Source organism: Anolis carolinensis, chromosome 6, assembly GCF_035594765.1.
Source record: "Anolis carolinensis isolate JA03-04 chromosome 6, rAnoCar3.1.pri, whole genome shotgun sequence".
Lineage (NCBI taxonomy): Eukaryota > Metazoa > Chordata > Lepidosauria > Squamata > Dactyloidae > Anolis > Anolis carolinensis.
The window spans coordinates 40,370,327-40,396,106 of NC_085846.1; the positions used below are offsets into that span (position 1 = coordinate 40,370,327).

Sequence of the window (25,780 nt, forward strand, 5' to 3'; positions counted from 1 at the left end):
CCTAATTATTACAGGGAAGTGATGTTGGTGTCTTGTATGTCATAATGGTTTTTCCCTTATATCTGAACCTTGGCTTTTTTATTGCTTCATCTTGGGCAAAGCACTTTGTAAATTCTACAATCTCACATTGTGATTAAATTTATTCAGGTTCCTAGTACTCCCATGAAAAATGAGTGCTCCCTCCCTACTTCTAATCTGCAGCTCAGGAAACAACCTCTCGCTCTATATTTTAAAAACATACATGCCAACACAAATACATGTACATGCTCACACACACTATGATGGCTTTTATTCTAACTATAGATGCAGTATAAAAATTGTTCACCTGTCTGGTTCTGAACTGTCTTCGCAGTGTTTAGAGTAAACTCAAAAGCCACTGTGTGACCTTTCTCTTCGCTCCTCACAGATATAGGGAGCTGACAAAAGAAACTGATCCAAATGTGCTCCCTCCTGAATGTACACCAAACATTGATGGACCTTTTGCCAAATCTGTTCAGCGTGAGCAAGCCCTGCACTCCTTCCACACACTTTTTTGCAGGCGTTGCTTCAAGTATGACTGTTTCCTACATCGTAAGTTCTCAATATGATTCTAGCTTACAAGGGAATATTGGGCAAAACTGCAGCCAGTTTTTGTGTTTTCTGTTCATGGAAAACATTCCTTAAAGACCTTTGCAGATATTATCTGATAGGGTGGCTGTTTTCTAGTACAGGGCTTCTTAAACTTTTCAATTTATAACCCCTTTCTGCCTAAAAATTTTTCATGTGACTCCAGGTATATAGGTATATAAAATAGGTATAAAAACTAAATATTTACTGATAATAAATCAGAACTTGCAAGGCTTGCTAAACAGGCTGATTTCCCTTTTTTATGAAGTTCAACTGAAGTATCTTCTGCAGAGTCCACTAAATACTGCACAACAGATTCATGTAAATGTCTAAAATGTCACTAGGTGACATTCAGAAAAGCTTTAGTGCTGTCAGATTTTTCAGGACCCCTAACATTGAGCTGAGGGGACCTCATTTGGAGTCAGGACCCACAGTTTAAGAAGCCCCGGTCCAACGGAATCCTGCTTCTCTCTTAAATACATTCTCACTAATTTAATAATTTTTAAAAAAATTATTGAAATTTTCCTCTTGTCTGTTCACCCACTTATTTTACATGCCAATCACTGAAATTTAGACTGAAGAAACTTAAAGCATTCTAGAACCATACATCATGAGTTTTTTAAAAAAACTTTTCATTTGCAATTAAGCAGCCATTTAGAAATATTCAGTTATATCTTCCATCTCAGCAGTAATAATCACATCAAACAGACAGCCTCAGTTTGTTTTATGAATAACAAAATATTGCAAGACCAGTTAGGCATGCAGGAAATACAGAAGCAATTTCTTGAGATCTTTGGAAGGATTCATTTCAATTCTTAAAAGTATTTCCTTTTTGCCACCATGCAATGTTACTGTTGTGCTACATCAAAGCTTGTTTAAACCTGGGTGTAATTACCCATTTTAACAGAATTGCAATAGTAGAAATATATGTTGCTGTAGTGGTGGTTTGAAGGGTGTTCTTAGGAAGACAGGAGGGAGGCTTATATTGAGGAACAGAATCTTAAGTTATTGTAACGGTTTCCTATTCTAACAACAACAAAAACTGTTTCCTGTCTTTTAGCTTTCCATGCTACCCCCAATGTTTACAAACGGAAAAACAGAGAGACTAAGATTGAAATGGAACCCTGTGGGCCAGACTGCTTTTTGTGGTTGGTAAGTTAGTAGAGAGTTATGTGGCCAGGGCACTTACATGCTATTTTGATTGAAATCCATCATGCTCAGAGTATTTAGAAGTATTCTAGATAGATGTGTGCCCCCATTAATGTTGTTAGAGCAAAAACAAGCCATAAAAGACCTTCAACACTTAATAGATTTGTTGTGGTGTCCTACTTTGGAAAGATAGGTGGTAAAAATCTGTAGAAAAGTAGAATGTTAGTGTTGCGCTCTAGCCTGAAGTCACCTTTGAACCCAGCACCACACCAGAGTCCAGTTGTTTATTGAAGAAAGCAGTTATAAAAAGGTAAAAGGCAATGTAAAAAGCAATGTCCAAAAGGCAATAGGGGAATGCTTTCAAAAAGCAATATTTCAACATCAAAGTTCTGTCCATAAGTGACAAGGTACATAGAAAAAACAGGAATCAAATCATAGACATAAATCCATAAACAGGAACATGGGAACTTCTTCCAAAACATGAATCCAAGAAACATGAGCACAAAACCTTTCCAAAGATCATAGGCATAGACTTCAACATAGTACAGGAACAAGACCCAAGATGTACACAGCAGCACAGCATTGGTTGCTCTAACCCTTTCAGTAAACAACACTTTAAGGTCCACAGGCCATGAAGTCAAGCCTTTGACATGTGGCCTCTTTCAAGAATTTCTCACAAGTCTCTGTAATATCCGTAACCTGACTCCCTCCTCCCAGAGATCAAGTCTCATACTCCTACCGACCTCAGGTGTTTTCCTAGGAGAAAGCTCTTTCCCTTCCAGTTCCTTATCTTCCGTTGCCAAGGAACAACCAGGGGAAAGATCTTCCTTATCTTCTCCGTGCTCTGAAGCCATTTTTTAATCACCAGACATAGACCCATTCTCCCAGACAGAATCATAATCCAAAATCCCCTCATTTCCCACACTGGAAAGCTCATTATTCCTCCCAATCTCTGACTGAACAGTCCCATCTTCAGCCTCTGGCTAAACCACAACAATTAGCTCTAAGAGGCAGTCGTGGAGGTCATTTCCATTCTCAGTGACCCAAAGGTGCCTGCTCTCATTCTTCCATGAGTCTTCTTAGATTGGCTTTGTTTTCATCCAGTTGCCTGCCTAGTGGGTTTTGTTCCCATGTGTATTTTTAATTTATTAAAATTATTAATTATTAGGAGGGAGCCAAGGAATTTGCTATACTACACAACCCACGATCAAAGTACTCTGGACGACGTCGACGCAAACACCCCACACTCAGCGCCCCTTCCTCCTCCTCTAATGCATCCGCTTCCACAAGCAACGAAGCAAAAGAAGGGGACAGCGACAAAGATACAGGCAATGACTGGGCCTCCAGTTCTTCTGGTATGTGAAACTATGTGCCTTATTATCCCATTGCCTTGTGGGAAGCAGAGACCATGCAAAAGCATTTTCCAAGTGAATGCTGATAGGTATTATCAGCATTCACTTGGAAAATGCTTTTGCTTTCATAGATTGGCAAGCTGGCAGGTCGATAGAAAACTTTTTCACCATGTTCGTTATGCCAGAGCAGAGTCCCCAAATCTGTTTTCAGCACTCTGGCTCCAGTCTGAAGTTAATGTCTTCAACAGGCGCAGAGTGCTTCCTTTTACAAAGGCCAGCCCACATACTTTTAGAAGTAACAAAAGCTTTGGAAGTAGACACACATGATTTGATTCACGCCCCAGGTCGTAACTGGTGCCTCACTTTTAAGAGCAAACTTTTCCAATCTTTGCCTTTGTTCTATTGTGCCAGAGGCAAACTCGCGTTGTCAGACCCCGACCAAGCCAAAGTTGAGCCCCGCCACTTCCCAGCCCTTTATGTCGGACATGCCCCTGGAGCCTGTTGAATGGACAGGGGCTGAAGAGTCTCTTTTCCGTGTCTTCCATGGGACTTACTTCAATAATTTCTGCTCAATTGCTCGACTTCTGGGAACCAAAACATGCAAGCAGGTATGGCCCTTCAATTTTGGGAGGATTGGCTCACAAATGATGGGCATTTCTTCAGTCTTAGATCAGTTTTTCTGAGGTGCATTTCTCTTCTGGCAGGTCTTTCAGTTTGCAGTCAAGGAGTCCTTGATAACAAAGCTGCCAGCCAATGAACTTTTGAATCCCTCCCAAAAAAAGAAGAGGAAACACAGGTATGTGGCCAGAGGGACATACCTAGTGGGAGACATGAAAAGTTATATTATGCAAGTCATGTCTTTGTATTAGTCATATGTTGTTGTACTGGCAGAATCCCATAGTCCCTACCATTGGCTGTGCTGGATGGGGTTGATGGGGTTTGAAGTACACTATGGAAGGGCACATATTCCTCTCTTGTCTTGAATACAGAACCTGATAGTTTTAATAAAGCTTAACATTAGCGACAGGGTAGCATAGGAGTGAGCCTTGACTGTCGAAAACAAAAGAAATACCCGTTGTTTTCCACTCTGCTTCTTTCACACATCCTAAGGTGAAGGATTAGAAGTTGCTTGTTTAGTTGCTCCCTACCTGTCTCTCACTGAATGTTATTAAGTGAAAACAAATTACTCCTTCTGATCATGCTGTTCCCCTTTTTCCTAATTTCTCTTCTGGTGTCAGAAGAATCTGGCAAAGGGGCTAAGAAGTGAGATTCCCAAACTTTTGTGATTCACAAAGATGTGTTTTCAAGACTAAAACGGAAGCATTATTTTTCTTCCTCTCTTCCTCTCTCCAATAAAGGCTCTGGGCTGCTCATTGTAGGAAGATCCAGCTTAAAAAAGGTAAACTATGTCCTTTCAGCACAATGTCCAGGCTCCCCTTTTGGCCATATCCATCTGGAGAGTAGAAGTGGAGTGTCATGTGTGTTAGATTAGCTGTACCCAGCTGCCAGCCCTGTTAGTTTAACCTATTGAGAAACTGTTGGAGTGTTCCAAGCAGCTGGCAGTGCAATGTTTCTTCTGATTAGTAACCAAGATGTCTGTAGTACTGTTGAACCCTGAACAAGTATTCTTTTCATAGTTTGAAAAACCTGTGATTGCCTAGATCTGGTATTTTGAAAGAGTCACTTCAGTAATCCAAGCTGGCATTGTTTTCTGCCGCATTCCAGCTCTGGCTAAAGCTTGGCAAGGCTTTTTGCATGTGGGGCACCCTGCCATCTGCTGATGTCTGTGTCCTGCACTATATTGCAAAACTGAACTTTCGTGATAGTTGGCTCACAGTTTTTTCACCATCCTCTTTTGGTAGACAATTCATCCACTCAAGTGTACAACTACCAGCCCTGTGACCACCCAGACCACCCTTGTGACAACTCTTGTCCTTGCATCATGACCCAGAATTTCTGCGAAAAGTTCTGCCAGTGCAATCCTGACTGTAAGGAACAAGGCACTGGGCCAGATTTTACATATTTTATAATATGGCTTTCTAGCAAGGGCGGGCACTTCCTCCTTAGGTGGATTAGTTCTATTTTTTTTTTTCAATCACATTCAAGGCAGTCCTCTTTTAAAAGCATGTCTAATTCTTCTACAAGGTCAAAACCGATTCCCAGGCTGTCGGTGTAAGACCCAGTGCAACACCAAGCAATGTCCCTGCTACCTGGCTGTGCGTGAATGTGACCCAGATCTCTGCCTGACGTGTGGAGCCGCAGAACACTGGGACTCCAAGGTGGTCCCATGCAAAAACTGCAGCATCCAACGAGGTCTCAAGAAGGTATGTGCGAAAAAATTAGGTTATGTTATGCAGTGGGTGAGTGAGGAGACTGCTTGAGTTTGAAGGCTATAAGAAGTTTGTGAATGTAACAAGGTACAAAAGTTTAAGGTTTATAGGAAAATAAAGGGTGAAATTAAAGAAATACCTAGGTTAAAAGTAGAGCTGAATAAAAAACTGCTTTTTACCATGAAAATGGAAAGAAAAGGTTGTAATGCGCAAATATAATAAAATATATGATAGGAGCAGCACAAGCAATGGTTGCACTGAGATGGAAAGAATTCCAAAAATGTGAAATTAAAAAATAGTACAGATATTTAGCTGACCATATGCTCCAAGATTATATCACTGAAAGGAAAAATAAATATATAAACAGATATCCTATGGAGAACTGGATCTCGCATTGGAAAGAACTGAAGCCAAAGTGAAGGGGAAAAGAAAATACAGTGAACTAAATCAGACCATATCCATATAGAATAGAATCAAAGTCGAAGTTAAATCACAAATATCCCCAGATGGGAGAAAGGGAGAGACAGCGGGGCGGGAAATAAGGAGAAATCTATAAGTAGGAGACTAAGATGGAGTTTGAAAGGAGTAGAAGAGTGTGCCAGAAGAGTATGTAATGTCTTTTACTTACTGTATTTTACTTACTGATTTTGTTTCTTTAATACTTCTGTAATATAATAGTGACAGTTGTACTCTACTTACACAATCCAATAAAAATTAAAGTAAAAAGGGGGGGATGTGCACTGTTGAGTCTTTCGTATGGAGAAAGCTGCCATAGAATTGATATATCTTGTACTGTGCATTTTGCTTCTTTTTACTATGGTGAGGAACAAGGAATTATAGGAGATAGTAAAATCTCATACCTTTTCTGTTAGTAGCCCATCTTCACACATTCACCCTTGTTGCCAAAAGTACCTTCAGAGTTATATAAAAAAACAACCTCAGCTAAGGATATTGTGTCTCCTCTGAATGAATGAGAAGAGAAGGTAATGGGCTGGATGGGGAAAAATAAATTGAAACTGAATCCAGATAAGAGAGGTGCTTGCCATCAAGTGTCCTAACCTGGGGATGAAGGTATGTCAACCAGTTTTGGATGAGATTACGTTTCCCCAAAAGACTGTGTTTGCAGTTTGGGAATGCTCCTGGACCCATCTCTCCAAATGTCAGCCCACATAGATGTGGTGGCCAGAAGTGCTTACTATCAGCTTCGTATGATACACCAGCTGTGCCCTTTCCTAGAATTGGAATGCACTAGAATTCACTAAAGATGGTGCATGCACTGGTCTGCAAGGTTGGCCTTCTGCTGTACATTGGGCTACCTCTGTACCAAGCTCACAAACTCCAGTTAGTTCAAAACACAGTAACCAGATTAGTTACAGGAACATCTAAGAGTGAGCACATCACACCCATACTAAAATCATTCTACTGGTTACCAATTAGTTTCCAGGCAAAGTACAAAATGTTGGTTTTAACCTTTAGAGCCCTACATGGTTTGGGCCCAGGTTTCCTACAGGATCGCCTTCTGCCACTCAATCCACAGCTCCTTAGGACACTCAGGTCCTCTGGGGGGACACTTACTCCAGCCTGTCAGAACCTGACTGGTAACCATCACCCATAGGACCTTTTCATCAGCCACTTAAGACTCTGCCGGAAGAGCTCTGGAAGCTAAACAAGGTTTCTAAAGAGCTGTCAGAATTTAAAACAGAATTCAAGACCCATCTCTTCCAGCAGGCCTCCCCAGTCAACTTTGAATCATGAGTTTTGGATTTGTATTCTCTTCTGCTGAATGTTGATCCTGTGTTCGATATATGTTTTTTATAATGGTGTGTTTTGAAAAATGTATTTTATTGTATGTCAGTTTATCAACATATCATTTGTCAACATATCAATTTTACATTGATATGTTTTGACTTTGTTGTACCCCGCCTCGTGCCGTTAGGAGAGTCAGGTAACAAATAAAACATATTGTTGTTGTTGTTTTATTGACACAAAGACATAGTATGACACAGCAAATGAGATATATATGCTGGATTTCATATTACAGAATCTCAAGTCGAACACTTCCCAAGTGTTTAGGACTGTGTGATGTATGTATTGATCATATCCTTAGTTGCTGTAAGAAAATCGCACAGACAGACTACAAACAAAGGCACAACTATGTGGCCCAAATGATTCATTGGAACTTATGCCACAAGTACCACATCCCAGCAGTAAAGAACTGGTGGGATCACAAACCTGCAAAGGTAATGGAAAATGAACACGCAAAAATCCTGTGGGATTTCCGAATCCAGACTGACAAAGTTTTGGAACACAACACACCAGACCTCACGGTTGTGGAAAAGAAAAAAGTTTGGATTATTGATGTCACCATATCAGGTGACAGTCGAATTGATGAAAAACAATAGGAAAAATTCAGCCGTTATCAGGACCTCAAGATCGAACTGCAAAGGGTACTGCATAAGCCAGTACAGGTGGTCCCGGTGGTGATGGGCACACTGGGTGCCATGCCAAAAGATCTCAGCCGGCATTTGGAAACAATAAACATTGACAAAATTACGATCTATCAACTGCAAAAGGCCACCTTACTGGGATCTGCACGCATCATCCGAAAATACATCACACAGTTGTTGTTGTTATAAGGGTTATAAAAGTTTAAAGTAAGACTCTATGTACAGTAAATACATGTGGGACATGAATGTATGGTATCATGTCCTTTCATTTGAAAAAAATAGGTGATGGAATAGGATCTGAACTGCTGTAATTCAGTTATATCTTGGTGGTAGACAAACCGTTTCCTTCCAACCCTGTGCCTCCTTGGGGGGTTGTAATACATTTTCTTTTTCTAAGTGTTCAGCAATGCAGGCTGAAGCACTTTCTTTCTCTCCTCTTAGCATCTGTTGTTGGCCCCATCAGATGTTGCTGGTTGGGGAACCTTCATCAAGGAGGCTGTGCAGAAGAATGAATTTATCTCAGAGTACTGTGGCGAGGTGAGTTGGGAAGGCAGAATGTAGCTTTGGAAGTCCCTCTCCCACCTGTTGCTATAAGGGTTGCCAGTTGTGGACTTGGTTTTCCATTTCCCAATCTGGCCCAGTCTTTATTGGCTGGAGGTGCCTTCTCCTTTCACTGCCTGGATAAGCCCTTTCGTTGCTTGATTTTTGATCATTTGTTTTTCACTTGCTTTCCTTCCTTCATCCAGCTCATCTCTCAAGATGAGGCCGACCGACGTGGGAAAGTCTATGATAAGTATATGTCCAGCTTCCTCTTCAACCTCAATAACGGTAAGTGGCTGCATTGACGGCAATTATTACAAATGAATACATTTCAGATAAATATAATTTGTAAACAAGCAGAGCTAACATAATTTGAATCACTATTTGTAATGACAAATGGAATCAAACCAAACAGCAAATTTCAAATCTATATTGGATAATTTAAAAAGTAAAATTGGGAACATTAAATGGACTGAGATTAGTGTGGGAATTTGATCTAGGGTTCAAATTGGAAGAGAAACAATGGAACTCAATTTGGAAAATGCAAGCGTATGAATCAATTTCAGCACAGCTTAGAGAAAATACTTGGAAAATTGTTCATAGATTATACTATTATCCACTTAAACTACATAAAATTAATGGAATTTCTAAATTATGTTGGAGAAAGTGGAAAAATAGGGTTGGATCCACATGTGGCTAACATACCACAAAATACAAAGATTCTGGGATGAAGTTCTATCATAGATAAGACAAATAGTATGGGAAACAATACAGTGTTCCCTCACTACTTTGCGGTTCACTTTTCACAGATTCGCTGCTTAGCGGTTTTTCAATAAATTCTAAAAGACTATTATAAATAATAAAAAATTACAATTTACAGACTAAGGAAGGGAGGAAGACAAGCCAAAGGGAGAGAAAAGGAGCCCAAGCGGCAACGGGAGGAGGAGGAGGCGATTTATCAACACACGATGGGTTGATAAAGACTTAAAATAGTGTATAACTACTAAAACAATGTATAAATATTAAAATAAATATAGTGCCCCTACTTTGCGGATTTTCACTTATTGCGGGTGGTCCTGGAACCTAACCCCTGCGATAAGTGAGGGAACACTGTACACTTCAGGAGAGCTCTGTTAGTGACTTTTGTATTTGAGCATAATAAGGATTTGGTAAATAAAATCTTATATTACTTATGTTATGTGTGGCAAGACTTGAATTAGATAGAACTTGAGGGAAAATAGAGAATTTGACAATAAAGAATTAGTTAAATAGGGTATGGACCAAAGCACTATTTGAAAATCTAATTTATAAGCTAACATTAGCATAAAGATAAATTTGAAGACTTTGATAATACATTTTATTTATTTCGCACATTTGTACCCCGCCCTTCTAACCCAGACGGAGACTCAGGGCGGTCTTACAACAGGCAACAATTTGATACCAGCAACACAGAATTCCAAAATAAGCAATTACAATTAAAATCTAGACAATTAAAACATCAATTATTAAAACATCACTTAAAATCATGCAATGGAAAGGATTCATTAGTTTCATGTGCAAAACTAAGGGGGAATTTAAACCACCAAATTAACAAGAAAGACTGTGGATGAACAATTAGAAAATATGTTACAACAATTATATGTAATTGTTGTAACATAATAGTATAGAAATGACAGTGATGTATTGCTTATAACACTATATGAAGGATGGGGTTAGGGTAGTATAGATCTAGATGATGTAACAAAACAGTTGTATTATGTTGAATGCTTTTACATTCATAAATAAATATTTTTAATTAATTTAAATCATAATAATAAGTGGCTTCATTGGGAGAAGACAGAGCTCCAGATTTGGCTCTGTAGTACAGCAATGGAGTGGGAGGGGAAGCAACATTCAGGAGAACATCTGGAGGAGTAGGATCCAAAACCCCCATCTGTTTTGGAGCAGGTATTTTGCTGAACTAATCCAGCAATTGCAGTAGGTTTACTGCTGTTAGTTTCAACTTTAGCTTCTCTTCTTGTCTGGACAGATTTCGTTGTGGATGCTACTCGCAAAGGCAATAAAATCCGTTTTGCAAACCACTCTGTCAATCCCAATTGTTACGCTAAAGGTAAGGCTACCTAGCTTGAGTATTGCAGCAGAGTCCACTGCACAATTTGCTGGTTTTAGGGAATTTCCCACCCAGAAGTGGGCTTCTGAAGGTGAAACAAATATAATAGAATCAAGTTAGTCCTGTTTCAAACCCAAAGCACTCCGTAGATCAGGTGGACCATTGCTGTTTAAATATAGATTCCAGACATCTTCATTAGAAACGTTCTCATGGTTGGACTAGAACAGCATTAGGAATCCTTGAAATACGGAAATAAGGTTCCAGTATCTTGAGGATAAGGAGGATAAGGAATGGAGGATGACAATCTGTATGGGATGAAGACTCCATATTTAGTTACTATTATCTATATTCTATTTTCTCTCACGTGGTCTCTGTGAAAACCGCACATGTGGTAGTTAGTTGCACGTGTGCAGCTAGTTCGGAACCTTTAACAGCTGTTTTCAATTAGAGGGCTATGGCCCCCGCCCCTCCTCCCCAGAGGGTATATATATGGCATGCTTGGGCCATAGCCTTAGTTCCTTTTTTTTCCGCCGTGTAAGCAGCAGTCTATAGGAACCTCCTGTAACTCCCTTTCCTTCCCTTACTTACCTCGTTCTCCTTCTGCCAAATATGGCGACTCCAGTTTTCAAAAAATGCCTGTCGTGTGGGGGAAAGCTCCCGGACACCGACAGGCACGACAAATGCCTTCTTTGCCTAGGAGAGGCTCACTCCACAGCCTCTTGCTCTGCCTGCCGGGCCTTCACACCCCAGGCGCGGAAAAATAGAGAAACAAGACTTAAAGCACTCCTTTACGAGCGAGCGCTCCTCCCTCCTCAGGCAGCTCAAGCAAACCCCTCGGCACCTCCAACGCCAGGACGCTCTCTTTGTCTCCCGCCTCAGTCTCTCCCTCCAACGCCGTCAGCGGCAGCCAAACGCAGCCGTTCCTCCTCCACAACCAGGGAGCATGCTGGCGGGGAGAAGGAGAAGAAGAAAAAGCGAAAGAAGCATCGCTCCACCTCCTCCAGCCAGTCTCTCTCTCACTTTTCACCGCTCTGAGGGCGGCGCCATCGCCAATTCCGCCCACACCAGGGCGTCAACTTAGCCAGGAGGCGGGGCAACCCCAGCCTCCGAACGCAACACCTTCTCGGGGTGAGGAAACGGCCCTACTCCCAAAGGAGTCAGCCAATCCCCCCGCACCGTTGTCTCAACAAAGCCTCTCCACCCCGATGAGGCTGGACACACGGGCCCGTGCTCTCGGGACCGAGGCACGCAGGGCTCACAATGCGGAGGAGGGCCAGGCAACCACCTCCCTTCCTACCATCCCGTCGCCTGAACGAATCTCTCCTGCTCAGCGCCTCCTTTCACCAAAGGCTGCCTCCTATTCTCATGACCTCTTCCAATCTCCTCCTCGTCGCTCTACATGGAGTGAACCACCTATGCACAGTGCACTCCCTCCACTACATGAAGACCTTATTCACCGGTCTCCTGGTGGTAGAGAATATTTTTTTGGCCCAGTCGCAGCCTTTAATCGAGCTCAACCACCCTTGCTATCTCCACAAGACGCCCCACCCATGACACAACCTTCATACCAACATGAAGAGCCACCACAATACCTCTCTGCCTCCGATTCAGAATCTTACATATCTGAGGGCGACCAAGCGGGGCCACCACCGCCAGACCCCGCACCACCCGAAGAAATGTTAACATTTTCAGCCCTTATCACGAGACTCTCGCGGGCCTTAGCATTACCAATACCCAACCCACAGAAGCCTATAGAGGACCCGTTGTTTCCTTCAGAACAACAACAAACTCCAACCCCCGCTATGGTTCTTCCTCCTTTACCATACCTCCTACAACTGGCCAGAACCCCAGATACCCCTCCCTTTGCTGTCCCACCGGTTTCAAGAAGATGCGACAGCCTCTATAGGATTGACCTTACTTCCGCCCTTTGGGCAGCAAGACCACCTAAGCCCAATTCTTTAGCAATAAAGGTCACTCAGGGTAGACGCTCCTCCAAGTCATGCCCTACCCCGGCTGACAAGGAAGGCAGGAAACTGGAGGGATTAGGTAAAAAAGTTCACCTCACCGCTGGGTTCGTGACTAGGCTTGCTCACTATGTGGCCTATATGGCTTCCTACCAGGATTACTTATGGAAGAAGGTCGGTCCATACCTCGACATGCTACCTTCACAACACCGCTCCTTTGCTACGGCATGCCACCATGAAGCCATTGCCCTTGCTAGAGCCCAAAAGGAGATGGCGAAACATACAGCGGATACCGCAGGTCGCATGTTTGCAACGGCGACAGCTATTCGTAGACATGCATGGCTTCGAGCTTCCACACTCTCCGAGGAGGGAAGAGATACTGCGGAGAGCTTACCAGTCCATGATGATGCCTTGTTCCACCCGGACACAGATGGCCAATTAAAGAGTACTCAGGAGATGAAAAAGACAACTCATAGCTACGGCTTTACTTCTTCTGGTAACTACCCTCCCAGGAATAGATGGACCCCATACTCATCTTACCAGCGCAGGCCTTATGGTTCCAATACCAGACAACTGCCGCAACCATCCCAACCCCCCCCCCCCCCTTCGAGGCAGCCAGCATCTACTCGCTCTCGCCAAGAGGGCAGGGGACGATACCAACCTAGATCAACCTAGGTCCTTTTTAACAAACCTTCCCCCTGTTCACCTCCAAACCCATTTCCCCTCACTGAGTTAAGGGCACACATTCACCACCCTGTTACTCCTCCCTCCACTGATCACCAGCCTCCTGTTTATTTTGGTTCACGTTTAGCACACTTTGCACATCAATGGCACCATATTACCACAGATAAGTGGGTGCTTAATGTAGCATCACATGGTTATGTTATTGAATTTCACACACAGCCAAGGACAGGCTACATCAGATCCACAACCCCATCCCCTGTCCTTTGCCAGGAGATTAGTACCCTGCTCAAAAAAGGGGCAATTGTACCCTTGCACCCTTCCTTTTTTCCATTTTCATTTTTTTCTCGTTATTTCTTGGTCCCAAAAAAAGATGGAGGCCAACGCCCAGTCCTTGATTTGCGACCCCTTAATTTTTATATCAGTTCTCGGAAATTTAGAATGGTGACAATAACCACAATTTTACCCCTAATACCGAAAGGCGCCTGGTTTGCTACCCTGGATTTACGGGATGCATACTTTCATGTGGCTATAGCTCCAGAACACCACAAGTACCTTGCTTTCATGGTCGGTGACCAAGCTTTTTGTTTTCGTGTTTTACCTTTCGGTATTTCTATAGCCCCCCGTGTTTTTACTAAATGCATGGTGGCAGTAGTAGCCCACCTCCGCCTGCAAGGAGTCACTCTTTACCCCTACCTGGATGATTGGCTTCTAATTGGGAGGTCACGACAATCCCTCCTTCACAATATTGACACTACCCTTTCCCTTCTCCAGAATCTAGGACTTGTAGTCAACTTCAAGAAATCCCACCTTCAGCCAACTCAACAGATCAGTTTTATCGGCACGATACTAGACTCCACCATGTGCACAGCTCAACTCCCAGAAGACCATTTTCGTGCTCTACGCACAACTCTCCTCCTCATTCTTCACCGCCCTTTCTCTTCAGCCAAGGACATACAAACCATTCTAGGCCACATGGCCTCCACAACGGCGGTCACTCCATATGCCCGCCTAAGGATGCGTCCGCTTCAGGCCTGGTTTATCAAGACCTTCGACCCCGTAAAGGACTCTCCACACACCAGACTCTTACTCCCAAGTCACGTCCGTCACTCCCTTCAATGGTGGACTCATCGCAACAACATTTGCGTGGGCGTTCCTTTCCGCCCAAGCGACCCATCCACCACCATCACAACAGATGCCTCCCTCACTGGATGGGGAGCATTCTCAGGAAACCTTGCAACCCACGGCCATTGGACCTCTACAGAAATAACACACCACATCAATGTCCTCGAACTCTTGGCTCTCTTCAAGGGCTTGCGGGCGTTTCAGGACATACTATCCAATACTACAGTTCAAGTCTGCACTGACAACACAACGGTAATGTGGTACATCAACAAACAAGGAGGTACCCAGTCCAAGACCCTCCTGGCCATCACACTAGCAATCTGGGACTGGTGCATCGATCACAACATCTTTCTCATAGCCATACATCTACCGGGCCAACAAAACATCTTGGCCGACCATCTCAGCAGGGCCACACTAGCTACGCACGAGTGGTCCCTTCATCCGACCCAAGCTCTACAGCTATTCAACAAATGGGGCCAACCTCAAATCGACCTTTTTGCAACATCACTCAACACCAAATGCCGTCTTTACTGTGCCCGGGCATCCCCACCAAACCTGACAAACTGTTTGGGCGATGCTTTCCTCTTCAATTGGAACGGTCCCTTCCTCTACATCTTTCCCCCGGTACCTCTTCTCATCAAGGTGATCGCCAAGGTATACAGCGACAAAGCCAATTGTATCCTACTCGCACCTTGGTGGCCCCGCCAACCTTGGTTTCCGCTTCTGTCAACCATGGCAAAGGGCAACTATGTCACTCTTCCACGTCGCCCAGACCTCCTCACAGCCAACCAAGGTCGTCTACACCACCCAGACATAGATCGCCTCCGCCTTACAGCTTGGAGGATACACGGAGACCTCTCTCAAGCAGTAATGGACATTATACATGCAGCCCATAGGCCATCTACCCGACGCTCCTATGAATCGAAGTGGCTGAAATTCTCTTCCTTCGCCCACCTTCATGGAGCAGACCCATTATTAGCACCTACCTCTGTCCTCTTGGAATACCTCGCCTCCCTCGCAGCCGCTGGCCTCTCACTCTCATCCATCCGCTGCTACCTTGCCGCAATCACCGCATACAGAAGACGACATGGTCACTCTTCTTGTTTCCAAGACCCCATGGTACAGCTTTTTCTGCAAGGCTTCAAAAATATCAACCCTCCCCATGCCCCTCCACCTCCAAGATAGCATGGCATCTTGACCTTGTGCTCTCCGCACTCATGAAACCGCCTTTCGAGCCAATGGCAACAGTAGATCTCTCATATGTCACGTGGAAAACAGTCTTTCTCGTAGCTGTAACTTCGGGTCGTAGGGCCAGCGAACTCTGTGCTCTCCGTTCAGATGAACCATATATCCGCTTTCACCCAGATAAAATAGTAATGAGACTTGATTTATCCTTCCTGCCCAAGAGAGCATCTCTTTTTCACATCTCACAGGATATTATTTTACCAGCCTTTTTTTCAAACACCAACCACACCATTAGAACGCTCCCTTCATCTTTTGGACGTACGGAGAGCACTTTCCTTTTACCTAAACAGAACCAAACCTTTTCGTTCTTCACCCAAACTATTTCTCAAATACCGTAGGGACACTAGAGGCTCCCCTGTATCTCCACAACGACTCTCGGGATGGGTGGTTGCCACCATCCGTCTAGCCTACCAGATGGCGGGGAAGGACCCCCCCCCCATGCATATCAAAGGGCATTCTACACGAGCAGTGGCAACTTTGATAGCCTTCAACCATGGTGTCCCTTTGGAGGACATATGCAAAGCAGAAATTTGGTCCACACCATTAACATTTGTTAAACACTACAAACTGGACATTCTATCGAAACGCCATGCAGCCTTCGGATGAGCAGTCCTTTTTTCAGCGGTGGCATGACACCCACCTGCCTCGGTGAGTAGCTTGTTAATCTACCACATGTGCGGTTTTCACAGAGACCACGTGAGAGAACAAATAGTTGCTTACCTGTAACTGTGGTTCTCTGAGTGGTCATCTGTGAAATCCACACATCCCCGCCCTTCCTCCCCGCTGTTTGTCATGCCTGGGGATTCTGCCATTACACGGCGGAGGAACTAAGGCTATGGCTCAAGCATGCCATATATATACGCTCTGGGGAGGAGGGGCGGGGGCCATAGCCCTCTAATTGAAAACAGCTGTTAAAGGTTCCGAACTAGCTGCACACGTGCAACTAACTACCACATGTGCGGATTTCACAGATGACCACTCAGAGAACCACAGTTACAGGTAAGCAACTATTTGTTCTCATACTGCTAGAGGTAGAATGTAGTCACCTAGAGAGTGCCCAAAGAGAAGCTGAAAAATCCAGCAGCTTGATCGGAATGTCATGAACCTATGAGAATCCTAGATTTCTGTTAAACATGCAGGTTTCTAATCTGTGGTAAATAAGGAAGAGGAAAATACCCATTGAATTAAACAGTCACTGGCTTCTGCAATGCTTTATCCTTTTGTAGAAAAGCATATCTTGGCTGTAGAGATGTCACAAGTCCCGCTTCAGAATTCTTCTGTAGCTTGGAAATATTTTGAACTTAGGACCACGTGTTTGGATGGTTGTGGGTGGCTGTGAATTGAAGGACTTGGAGTACTGTGGAGCAGGTAATCACTCCAGAAACTGATTTCATCTCTCTTATTCCCTAAACAGTAGTGATGGTGAATGGAGACCACCGTATTGGGATTTTTGCCAAGAGAGCGATCCAAGCTGGTGAAGAGCTCTTTTTTGATTACAGGTGAGTGTGTGGTGGGAAAGCAGGGGAAGACCCAAATAGCTACTTCCAGTGTTGGGTTCCAACCAAAATGCTTGAGATATCAAACCCGTCAAACTTAGGGTTGCCCACAAAGGGCTGTTGAATCCATGGATGGAGAATTCATGAATGTAGAGGGTCATCAATAGTATCTGGGGACCCAAACTGGGTAAAAACTCTATTGAGAGAGTTTTTACCCAGTTTGGGTTCCCAGATGTTATTGAATGATAACTCTCATCACTTTTGCCATGTGGACTGGGTATAATGGGAACTGCAATCCAACATCACTTGTGGCTCTGAGCTTGGGGAAAGGTTAAAAGTTATTTTAAAGTCAGACATTATATCCGCAAGTCTTGTGTCTAAATTCAAACCCCATTATCCTGACTGAACAGAACAAACTGCAGTCTTCCAGGTGTTACTGTATCACAAATCCCAAGTACTCATGATGTCTACTGGAGTTGTAGTCCAGCAACTGGAGGGTCCCATTAAATGACATGGTGAGCTGGATTCAGCCTGAGGGCCTTGAGTTTGACCTATGTGCTTTACAGGATCCCACGTGTGCTGCACCGAAGGACTGTGTTTGCTCATGGCTGTTCCGCTTCTCCCACAGGTACAGCCAGGCAGATGCACTCAAATACGTTGGCATAGAAAGAGAGGGCGACATAGTCTGATTAACTGAGCGCTCCTGGCCAGCGTCACTTCACCCTATCCATGCTGCTTCCTTCATTGCTGTGTGTGTCATGAGAGCTTCGTTCCACATGAACCCCTCTGCAGAGGAGAAAACGAAGAAGTCCGCTTCTCCTGTAGTTGTGAGACTCTGGCTCCAAGGCCTGTGAAGAATTGGTGTTGTGCGGAAGGAATTGGGATTTCAGTTCTCTTGGTTTGAACCGAGAAGTGATTCCTTTATTTTGGCAGACTCTCCCCTTGAGGGCAGGGAGAAATTCAGCAGAAAACAGTGCCACCAACAGGGAAGGATAGATCATAAAGTGCTATGCAGAGGCTCTATGGGGCAAAGAATGTGTAGGCTTGGGTAAAGGGTAGGAGCAGGAGATAATTAAGAGTCTGTATGGAATGTAACGGTTGGTAGAAGTATGAGAGTACTTGTGAAGTGCAAAAGAAATAAAGTGGAGGTAGAGGTTGCAAATGGAGGGGCCAGTAAAAGTTGAAGGAGCTTGGGGGGTGGAGCCCATAGCCCTCTTGTTCATTTTGAGTCTTCCCTGACAATGTCAGCCCCTTCCTGTCCTGGCTACACTGGGTCTCCTCTCTCTATATATATCTCTTCACCTCATCAGTATGTGATATGGTTTGAGAGGTGTAAGTTGCAGAAGAACAGCTATTCGGAGACAGTTATTTTCCTGCTGGCCGAGAGTTACAGAATTCCTCTTGAATTATTGATAATGCTCCCATCCCCTTAGCAGCAGGAAGGCTGTTTGTCTTCTCTCTTGATGGGCTCCTTCAGTGAAAGTTTAGACTTGGCGGTTGCAGTACTAAAGTAACATTCTTTATTAATTGTTGATGAGGGCCTCATCTTTGGTTTTGGTTGTCACTTTAAGATTTTTTTATCGGTAATTTTTAAGGTTCTGGAGGTTGCTTAGTGGGACTTACTGAGGGGAGATGGGTGGATGTATGTTTTCCAGATTGATGCGAATGGTAATTTGCTAATGTATCCCTTTTAAAACCAGGATTTCCCCCAGCCAGCCATGTACAAAAAGGCTATTAGAATGCACTTTAGAATAATTCACTCCACCAAGGCCAGCTAGCAGGGAGCAGGACTCCCTGTGAGCTCTCCTGAGTGGAAAGCTGACTCCTCCTTTTCAGTGTAGATTACTGTAACATCTAGAATCTGGATACCGTATCAAATTCTATATTTGTTGTTTAGCCACAAACTAATTATAAGACCTTCTTATTGCACTGTTGAAGGTTTTTACAGGTGTCAGCAGTAGACTGAATCTTTGTGTCAAAGCAGGAGAGTGTTTCTCTCCCTCCACAGGAGATAATGTAGTAACTGCTCTTGCCAGTGTTGGAGAATGCAAGTATAAAAACAAATCATTTTACCAGATGTAAAGCAATGATGTTATCAATGTGCACAGCTTTGCAGAATGTTTAGTTGGGCATCAAGGAGTGGTATCTTAATGATTGCACGAAGAGCAACATTTGATTTAGGTTAAAGTTTTTGTGTCACTTCCAGGTGGCTGTCCAAATGTAAAAATATTGAGTCTTCTTTTTCTATAAAACACTCCTAATTGTTATTGACCAATCCCCTTCCCCTGGCTTAATATGCATGTCTGGAACATAGGAAGCAATACTTAACAGTGACCTGCAAGCATGTTTAGTGTGCCTTTACTACTCTGTAACTGCAACCTACTGTTTGCCATCAGAGATCAGGGGAAAGGGCTTCCAAGTGTGCGTACGCAATTGCTGTGGGCCAAGAGTTCCTTTGTCTGTCTTAGAAACCAGCCACAGAATTAACTAAACAATAGCCGCCGCCCCCACTCTTCACTTTTGTTTTACTAAACAGCTCACCCACTGTTTCTAATAGCAGTGAATTGTGCATATTCCGTTCCTGGAGTTGGGTTGTTTTATTTGGTTGTTGGCTATTTGCTGCTTCTCATGTAGACATGACAAAACGATACCATGTTGTTGCCAGTTTCTGGTCCACCCTCTTTATTACAAGCCACTCACCACTGGGACTTAAAAGGTCTCAACCCCCAGAGCAGCAGCCTCGTCAGATGCAAACCCCAAAGGCCACCTTCCTTTCTCAGTCTGGAACTGTTGGACTGAAACATGGATATTCTCTGGAAAATGATGTCTATAAAATATGAATTCACCCTTCTTGAGAAAATACAGCACTATCATAGCAGATACACCACAGAGCTTGGTGTCCCGTTATTCACTACAGGGGTCAAAGCTACAGATGCAAGTTACTTTTTCCCAATAAATAGCTGAGACTAGGGGGAATAAAGGCTCTGGGTCTTGCCGAAGGCTATAGTGTGACAAGAAACTGGCAACAGACTGGGGCAAGTGGGGAGGGCTTCTGTTTCATTCATTGGCCAGTTGTTTGAAGTGCCAAACAGTGTTTGATGAAGTCACTCTTGTCCCGAAAGGGGGCTGTCAGTACTAAAACTGTCAGTGACTTGAAGTGATGCATGCCCAATATTTTGTCAGGGGACAGGTCTACAGTAGTGGGTGTTCTGTCTGTCTGTATTTGCAAAAGTACCTTGACTCATGGAGGCATTGCTCTTGCAACTCACGAGCATTTTAAACCTCACATCCATAGTGCATTATATTGTAATACAAGTCTGTATCGCTTGACACTTTTGAGGCACAGCACCGAGGTTGGGCAGAGTGTAGCTGTAGTCCCATTCCATTGCTTTAAGTGACAAAGTGTGGCAGGTACTACATAACTATTAAGAGCATGTCATGCTTTTCCCCATCTGCTCTCTGTACTTTGTGGAATTGCTCTCTCATGAAATGAAAAAAGGGGGGCTTCTCAAAGCAACATGATCCACCCTCCCTCCTTGGGCTGCTTGTGACTCTGTGCTTTGCTGCTGGCAAATTATGTGCACTTTATATTACAGCTTGTAAAGGTTTGTCTTAATAAAGTTGTAGTGACTGCTGAAATCAATCTGTCTTATTTTAGGGTTCTTCTCAGCATTGAAGAATAAGCTAGCCTTACCATTTGGTCTCCTGTTTGTGTGCTTTTGTTCCTGACTAATTGTGACCATAAAGCAAACCCATCGTGTAGTATTCTTGGTAATATTTGTCTTCGTCTGAAGCTGAGAGCATGTGACTTGTGTAAGATCATCCAGTGGGTTTCCATGGCAGAGCAAAGATTCAAATCCTGGCCTCCAGAGTCCAGCACTCAATCAATTATACTGGCTCTCGTTTGGTCTACTGCTACCTCTAATCCCAAGGCCTGTGGGACAGAAGATAGGAAGGGAGGCGGGCCTATCAAGAAAGAAAGCATGCTGTAGCAGCATGCTGACCATCAGTTTCAGATTCTTCTAATGACGTTATTCAAAAGACTTTCACGTTTTTGTTGTAAGAGAATTTCTGCTAGTCAAAGGCTTGTATGGTACCCCAGCAGACATCACTTCTATAACTATAGCAACCCAGTGTGTGTTTTGATGCTTCTGTTCCCAGGCCCACATATTGATTATTTGGGTAAAAGCAAATGTCACTTTAAAGCAGAAGCTATAACTGCAAGTGAGCTTTGATCTGTCCAAACATATCCACATTGATCGCAACATGGCTGTTTGCTGGTGGCTACTGAGCCTGAAGGCTGCCTAGTAAACTTCCACTTTGCTGGTAGTTTAGAACTGAAATACTGCTTCTCACAGTAATCCCCCCATTGAAGCATAATGCACTGCAAATGCAGTTCAGCAAATACACGTGTCAGCAGCTTCCTAGAACTGAAGGATGCTATTATAACTATATGCTATACTTGCAGGAGATTGAAGTTCATGTCACCAAGAGGATTCTTGCTGATAACTGAATCTGTTTAATAACACCACAAGCAAATGGTATAGATTTTTTTCTGCAACCTAACAAATGTTTTATGACCTAAATAGCCCCAAAGGCACCAAATCTCAGCTGATCTTGGAAACTAAGCAGGATCAGCCCTGGTTAGGCTTGGATGGTAAACCACCAACAAATACCTGGTGTTGTAGGTTATATTTTTCAGATGAAGCAACTTGCAAAACCATTTACGAAAATCATGAGACTAGCATAAGTCAAGAGGCAACTTAAAAGAAATACAATCTGATCAAAATAAAACATGCCCTAAACATATAAGGACATCTCAGAAGGACACAGTCCTAAAATTCTGGGTATATGACTTAGGTAAAGGTAAAGGTTTCCCCTGATGTTAAGTCCAGTCATGTCCTACTCTGGGGGTTGGTGCTCTACCTATTGATCTATTCACATTTGCATGTTTTTGAACTGCTAGGTTGGCAGAAGCTGGAGCTAACAGCGGGCGCTCACTCCGTTCCCCAGATTCGAACCTGTGACCTTTCGGTCCGCAAGTTCAGCAGCTCAGCGCTTTAACACACTGTGCCACTGGGGACTCCTTGTATATGACTTAATGTGACCTTAAAGTTTAAGTTTAACCACACAATTTAGTCCTGGGAGGGAGCAATAGGCTTTTATCATTACACTTATCTCTGACATGAGAAGATCTTAACAATCAAATGAAAAGTATCTTCCAGTGGTTTAAATATATCCATCACTAATGCTGAATGGTCCCTGACTTTGTATTGTTGCCTAGATTTATTAAAGATTTTCTTTGCTTAGAACAAGGACAATCTTCTATGTCCCGGAAGATGTATTATTTTAAAAAATGAAAACACTACAGCTGGAAGGCACTACAAAGAGTTTAACTACCATTTAGTGGTCTAGTTTCAGTGGTTCAGTATGCCATCTCTCCAGACCCTGAAGATGTTGAATCACATCGAAACTGTACCACTCTTCTCTTTTTTTCCTTTAGTTTATTTATTTATGGTAACCTTCACAATTGGTCTAAACAAACAGCTCTTTAGAAAAAATAAACTGACCAGGAATAGGCCCAGATCTTTTGGATAAAATAAATGCATTTGGCCCCTGCTACAATATCTTCTCATACAAGTCACAAGTGAACTTAACTTTCAAGGTAAGTAAAGAAGAGGGTTGGAAGTCACATGGAGCAAAACATCCTCCCCCCAAAGTAGCAAACTACAGACCACAGACAACAGCACTTCACTTTAAAACAGACAAACTTCTGCTTTTGTGTTTTTATACAAACCGATAGAATAAAAAAACTTATCTAATAACCCACAACCAAAAGGAAAAAAAGTAGAAATAATTTTAAATTCTCAAAACCCTGATTTACGAAAAGCAGCAAGTGGTAGCAAAGTGCGAGTGATTCTGCCATGCACTACAGCTGCACATAAATACTGGCAGGCAGATACCTATATTGCACATTGGTTTCTTTCAGGGCACAGTATAATGTGCCACAATCTAAATAGGCTATATTGCATGGCTTGACTAATGGCTTTTTTTAAAAATGCTAAGCAGTTAAGCAGGAAGACTATGTGCTAGCGAGTCAATATGTGAGAAGGCCAGCATGGATATTGCGTTGCATTTTCCCTTGTTCCTTAAAAATAAAAATAAAAAGAAGAAAGTGCAGTACTGACAGTCATGTCTCTTCCAATTAGAAGGAGCTCTGAAGTTTGGCTGGAAGAAAGTCTGACAAACTGAGAAAGGCTGTTGAAACAGCCGGTGGCATTGTCACACCTTTGCCATCCTATCTTGCTTGAAGGAAGAAACTACACTGCCCCAGTAGAAAGAAGAGTGTTGTGAAGAAGTGGAGTGAAGAACAAAGACTTTGGCAGCTTCTTCAGGCACCAACCAAATTCCCTCAATAAAGTGAAATACATCTGGTAGGAATCAGGCTATTTCAAAAGATGTAGAAAGTGAATCTTTGATTGGATGCCTCCTGGGTGGCACTGAGTCCAAGTGGACAATGCAGCAGAACTCCGTACGATGTGCAGGTGAGACAAGGCAAAGCACCAGGCAGGCCATCTCGCAGGGGGTGGGCAAGGGGACTTGGGGGTGGGGGGAGTGGGGGAGACAGCCTCCTAGCAAGTGGCACAGTTGGCAGTTCAGGTTTGGTCTTGCCAAGAGGCTGCAGCCAGCACCGATGACTGGAGGATGAACCCACAGGATTCCAGTTGGCTATTCTGTTTTGGACTCCTCCAGGATCTGTGGCAAGTTTTGATCCTTCCGTGAGGCAACTGGCTTAGCTGCAGGTGTGGAAGCAGCCACTCCTTCCCTTCCTCCTTTTCCTCCACCTCCTCCTCCTCCACCACCACCACCACCACCACCGCCACTACTATTGTAGTCCTGGATGGCCTTTGGCTCGTTGGTGTGGTACGAACCCTTGTAACGGTGATGGTGCAGGTACATTAAGATGAGGGCAGCTGCCAGGAGCAGAAGCAGGAAAAGGAAAACTGGGAAGAGAAGTTGACAATGATGAAGAAAAGTAATTCAAGAACCGGGAGGGGGGGGGGGGGAGGAGATACAGAACAACCTGAGATCAAAGCATCACAGAATCCCATTAGACCCCTCACCCACAACTGTCAGTAGCCAAAGGAGTTGAAGTATCAGATAGTTCTCAACACAACACTCACCTCCAATAACAATTGCAACCCAGCCATCATCATGGATGTATATGAACTCCACTAGAAGGACACAGAAGACACATGGACATTTGTTTTTTAATTGGCAGAGATTGAACATTCTGGAACATCTTCTACTAAACATTTGACCTCACTGCTCAGTCCCTTCATATAGAATGGTGATATGGAAACATTAGCCCTCCTGATGCTCTATGCCAGTGGTTCCCAATTTTTGGTCCTCCAGGTATTTTGGACTTCAGCTCCCAAAAATCCCAGCCAGCTTACCAGCCACTAGAAACTGTGTGAGCTGAAGTCCAAAACACCGGAAGGACCAAAAATTGGGAACCACTGCTCTATGCCATTGCCTCTTAAACTGTAGGTCCTAAATTGGATCCCCTTAAGCTCAATGTTTTGGTCCCCAAAACTTTTGCAGAAGTAAAGGATACTTCAGCTGTACTTCATAAAAAGGAAAGCCAGCCAGCTTAGTGAGCCTTGAAAATGCTGATTTAAACAGTAAATGATACTCTCATTCCCGGGGTCATGAAAAATGTCTTGAGCTGAAAGGGTGGAAAGGTTTAAGAAACACTACTCTAAAGCTATCGTGAATTCTAGTATTGAAGTCCAAAACATTGGCAAGCTACCCTCCAGAGTTCCTCGTATAGCCATGGAAAGCACCTTCCCACATAAAGCACAAAGGCACAGAAGCCAAAATTGAGGGCCAAATGTATATATTAGCAGGTTTTTAAGAAGGCAGACAGAGAGCAGCACTGTGGGTTTCTTTTTTCCCATGTAAGCACTACCTAATCTTGCTTATTGGATTAGAGCTACAGGCAGGCCTACAGCCTATTCTTTTCCACAGTGGCTCTTTCCCACCCAGCCATTCCCAACATCAAGATGCCTTACCTGGTTCTATGTACCAAGGATCCAGCTCAGGTGGTACTTCAATATAACTGGAAGGCATAGAGGCACAGTTGGACTCCACAAGCCGCCCCTTTGTGCTGTAAGGTGCCATAGGGTTGCTGCCACTGGGCCGAAAAATGGATTTTAAGGGCACAATACTGTTGAATTTCACCCCTGAGAGGCAACCGGTGAAACCTGGTGTGTTGTATCGTTGAATATCAGGATCAATCGTACCTGTTTCTGTGGGTCATAGATGATAAGGGCATATTCAGAATATGTTCAGACATGCATATCCTTTTCTCTCCTTTCTTTTTACTTCTCCCCAAGGAGTGTCTTTTGTTCACAACTTTACTTTTTAAAAACATTATAAGTTGCTTGGGAAGACAATGCACTTGAAAACCAGTTAAGAAATGTATTCCATAAACAAATCCATGTTCACAAGCCTGAAGACCAACAAAGACTGCATGCGCCAACAAGGGAGTCACATGTAAGTTAGCAAGGTTGTGACGGAAATTGAAACCAGAAGGGAGAGCTGCCATTTATGCACATCTCTGCAATGTTGCAGGTCATACCTACACTTTTATGAAAAACTGGGTGCAGACATGCCTGCTTTTATTTTTGAGGACCTTTAAAAGGTGCACTCTCCCCAAACAGCTTTAAAAT

The 25,780-nt window shown here is 43.5% G+C and overlaps 2 protein-coding genes across 3 annotated transcripts in view; one reads left to right on the plus strand and one right to left on the minus strand.

Moving 5' to 3' along the window:
* The window catches only part of ezh1 (enhancer of zeste 1 polycomb repressive complex 2 subunit), a 33,140-nt gene extending 12,452 nt beyond the window's left edge, over positions 1-20,688 (plus strand). The window contains exons 8-20 of one of the 2 annotated variants that reach the window (XM_003222356.4): positions 407-570; positions 1,667-1,758; positions 2,924-3,110; positions 3,519-3,715; positions 3,812-3,903; positions 4,466-4,506; positions 4,970-5,095; positions 5,253-5,431; positions 8,326-8,421; positions 8,631-8,712; positions 10,454-10,534; positions 16,964-17,048; positions 17,674-20,688. In XM_003222356.4, coding sequence (XP_003222404.1) covers positions 407-570; positions 1,667-1,758; positions 2,924-3,110; positions 3,519-3,715; positions 3,812-3,903; positions 4,466-4,506; positions 4,970-5,095; positions 5,253-5,431; positions 8,326-8,421; positions 8,631-8,712; positions 10,454-10,534; positions 16,964-17,048; positions 17,674-17,734 — 1,483 coding nt within the window. In that variant the 3' untranslated portion in view covers positions 17,735-20,688. The remainder of the gene's footprint in view (positions 1-406; positions 571-1,666; positions 1,759-2,923; positions 3,111-3,518; positions 3,716-3,811; positions 3,904-4,465; positions 4,507-4,969; positions 5,096-5,252; positions 5,432-8,325; positions 8,422-8,630; positions 8,713-10,453; positions 10,535-16,963; positions 17,049-17,673) is intronic. The other variant, XM_008113146.3, reaches the window with a different exon arrangement.
* A 1,841-nt stretch (positions 20,689-22,529) lies between these two features.
* cntnap1 (contactin associated protein 1) overlaps positions 22,530-25,780 on the minus strand; it is a 42,702-nt gene continuing 39,451 nt past the window's right edge. The window contains exons 22-24 of the mRNA XM_008113145.2: positions 25,121-25,357; positions 24,230-24,280; positions 22,530-24,049 (exon numbers count right to left, since the gene is read on the minus strand). Coding sequence (XP_008111352.2) covers positions 23,775-24,049; positions 24,230-24,280; positions 25,121-25,357 — 563 coding nt within the window. The 3' untranslated portion in view covers positions 22,530-23,774. The remainder of the gene's footprint in view (positions 24,050-24,229; positions 24,281-25,120; positions 25,358-25,780) is intronic.